The 2428-nt window shown below is 39.0% G+C and overlaps 1 protein-coding gene across 13 annotated transcripts in view; it reads right to left on the bottom strand.

Moving 5' to 3' along the window:
* Nucleotides 1-2428, bottom strand: part of CDC42BPA (CDC42 binding protein kinase alpha) — a 184512-nt gene that overhangs the window by 181547 nt on the left and 537 nt on the right. For 11 of the 13 annotated variants that reach the window (XM_017730140.1, XM_017730150.1, XM_017730145.1 and 8 more), the window contains exon 2: nt 1926-2367. In XM_017730140.1, coding sequence (XP_017585629.1) covers nt 1926-2121 — 196 coding nt within the window. In that variant the 5' untranslated portion in view covers nt 2122-2367. Of the gene's footprint in view, nt 1-1925; nt 2419-2428 lie in introns of those variants that run through there. The other 2 variants (XM_017730141.1, XM_017730144.1) reach the window with 2 other exon arrangements.

Genomic DNA, 2428 nt, shown 5'->3' with positions numbered 1-2428 from the left:
CAGCAATGCCAGAGACCGCCAGTTTCACTAGAAGGGCTGGCCCTCAGAGCAGGCACTCCTGGGAGTGTTTGCAGGATAAAGACATTCACATCATTCACACAGACACTTCCACCAGCAAGTATTAGCAACCACTGGCTCTTCCATGTCACAAACCCTCCTGAAAAAGCTCCCAGGGCAGAAGCCTGGACAGCAGAACTGGGAGCAGACAGAGGACCATAGCAACTCAGCCCTGGAAATGGGAGCAACTGGTCTTCTCTGATGCTTAAAAGTCCTGCTAAGGCACAGTTGGAGCATGAGAGTGGAAAAATAGCAGGAAAAATAGGCCAGCAAGAAACCTTATTCCAGTCCAGCCTTTCCAAAACAGTGTATTTTTCCATCAGCAGACAGGAAAGCTTATTACAGAAATCTTCAGGTACCGTCAGAGCCTGGCAATGATGCATTTACCCATCAAACAACCACCACTGAAAGCACCAGCACCCAATACAACGGGTCCTAAACACACCGTTGCTCTGATCACCTATATATGGTTAACTTGGTTACTGTTATTATCATTATTTACAAGGTATCAGCTGGCTAGATCCACTACAGACTACACTAAGTTCCTGCATAGAAAATACCCTTGGAGCCATCATATTTTCCCAATCTTTCACAGCTTCTGTATGCCAGTGACCGTTTTAGACGGAAGATTCTTCAGAAGTACTTTTAATTACTATTTCCTCCTTAGCTAGAATGCATTAATTATAGCCTGTTCCTCCAAATAATAAGAAAATAAAAACCAGTGCAATATGAACACTACAAGAAACTTAATTACTGAGTCAGATGTCCTTTAGATGTCAGTATGACTACAGAGAGGAGCAGGAAAATAAAACACACACATATCAGCTTCAAGTTGTTAGATCAGTTATCAAAACAATGTCTTTCCTCAGCAACTTCATTTTGAAGAGCTGAACCACCTAATTAATCAAACGCCTGTTACGTGTTTCAAAAATATGCTTTTTTTAATAAAGGAGGACAGCTGATGTATTTATTACAAAGCAAATGTGGTAAATGGCTCTGTCTGCAAATAGAGAAGTGCAGCATGACTTTGAAGTTTGAAGGTCAGATACAGTAACCATTCCCATCAAGGCTCTTATGTCAGACTGCATCTTCTGGTTTACATCTGAGTTTAGGAGGAGGAAGAAAAAGAATTAAAAAGAAAAAAATAGAGTCAACCAGTTCTGTGACAACTTAAGAAGAACTGGCACACTATCATTCACCTGCTTTCCTTGAAAAATTTACTAAGACCCTATCTCCCACAAAATGAATAAAGAAAATGAAAAGTGTGCCCGGGGCACACAGGGTTTCATTTGGCTTTTCAACTTTGATTTTCCTGGTGAAAAAAACAATCTACTTAAGTCAGCAACGATTTTATGTTAAAGAAGAGAATGTCATCTTCTCCATCTCCACAGATGTTTCAAATCCTTATCATTTCAGAGAGCTGAAGGATTTTCTTGTTCATCAACATGTTTTATTTTAAAGCAGTATAGATTCAACTGCAGAAGCATATCAGAGGATTGATGTTCTTCCAGGCATCAGAGAATTTATCCCATACCATTCTATATTGCCAGCAACTTTAGGATACAAAACTCAACAGCTGGGCCTGAAGGCAAACAAATATGCTTCAAGTACAAGAGTCTGATCCATGTCAAAAAAGAAAAATAAAAAATATAAAGTATGTTTTACATGCATACCTCAAAGGCAAAAAACCCAATACAGATTTCTTTTTAGCACCACCACCACGTTTAAATACAGTAAAACTGATAACACTTCCCAGTAAAAACACTGAGTTATAAACAATCCCCTCTCACACATAAATAACAGAGACATTATACAAAGCAGACAGGAACATGGACGGATGTACACAAAATAAACACATTCAAACTTACCCCACTCCAGATACTCAAGGATGTTCTTCTCTCTTCTCAGAGGGGAATTATTACATTCATCATAAAGGCAGATGAGTATATCCAGCAAGGTTTCCACACTGAAGCATTGCCCATTAGTCTGCGTTGGCCCATCCAAAATAAACTGCTCCAACTGCTTCAAACGCACTTCTCCAGACATGGTTGTTTCAGTTTGCATTGGGGTTTCTTTTTTAATGATTATTATTACTTTGTCAGAAAAACAACAACAAAAAAAACTTTTCAGGGTTTTGTTGTTTAAAAAGAAGTCAACAGTATTTTTAACAAGTCTCAAACTGCGGCGGTCCTTAATTGCCAGCCCACCTCGGTGTTCCCAGTTTGGAACTAAACCCTTGGAGTTTCAGACACACACACACAGTGTGGATATCTGTGTATGCATGACTTTTAAGAGAAGAAAACAGTCATCCTAAAAAAAAAATTAATAGGCTGAGTAAGAAGTGGGGGAAAAAAAATATATATGGGCATTC

The sequence above is a fragment of the Corvus brachyrhynchos genome, unplaced genomic scaffold, assembly GCF_000691975.1.
Source record: "Corvus brachyrhynchos isolate BGI_N302 unplaced genomic scaffold, ASM69197v1 scaffold101, whole genome shotgun sequence".
Classification (NCBI taxonomy): domain Eukaryota; kingdom Metazoa; phylum Chordata; class Aves; order Passeriformes; family Corvidae; genus Corvus; species Corvus brachyrhynchos.
The sequence above is the reverse complement of the archived record's forward strand: the minus strand, read 5'-3'. Positions and strand labels throughout refer to the sequence as shown.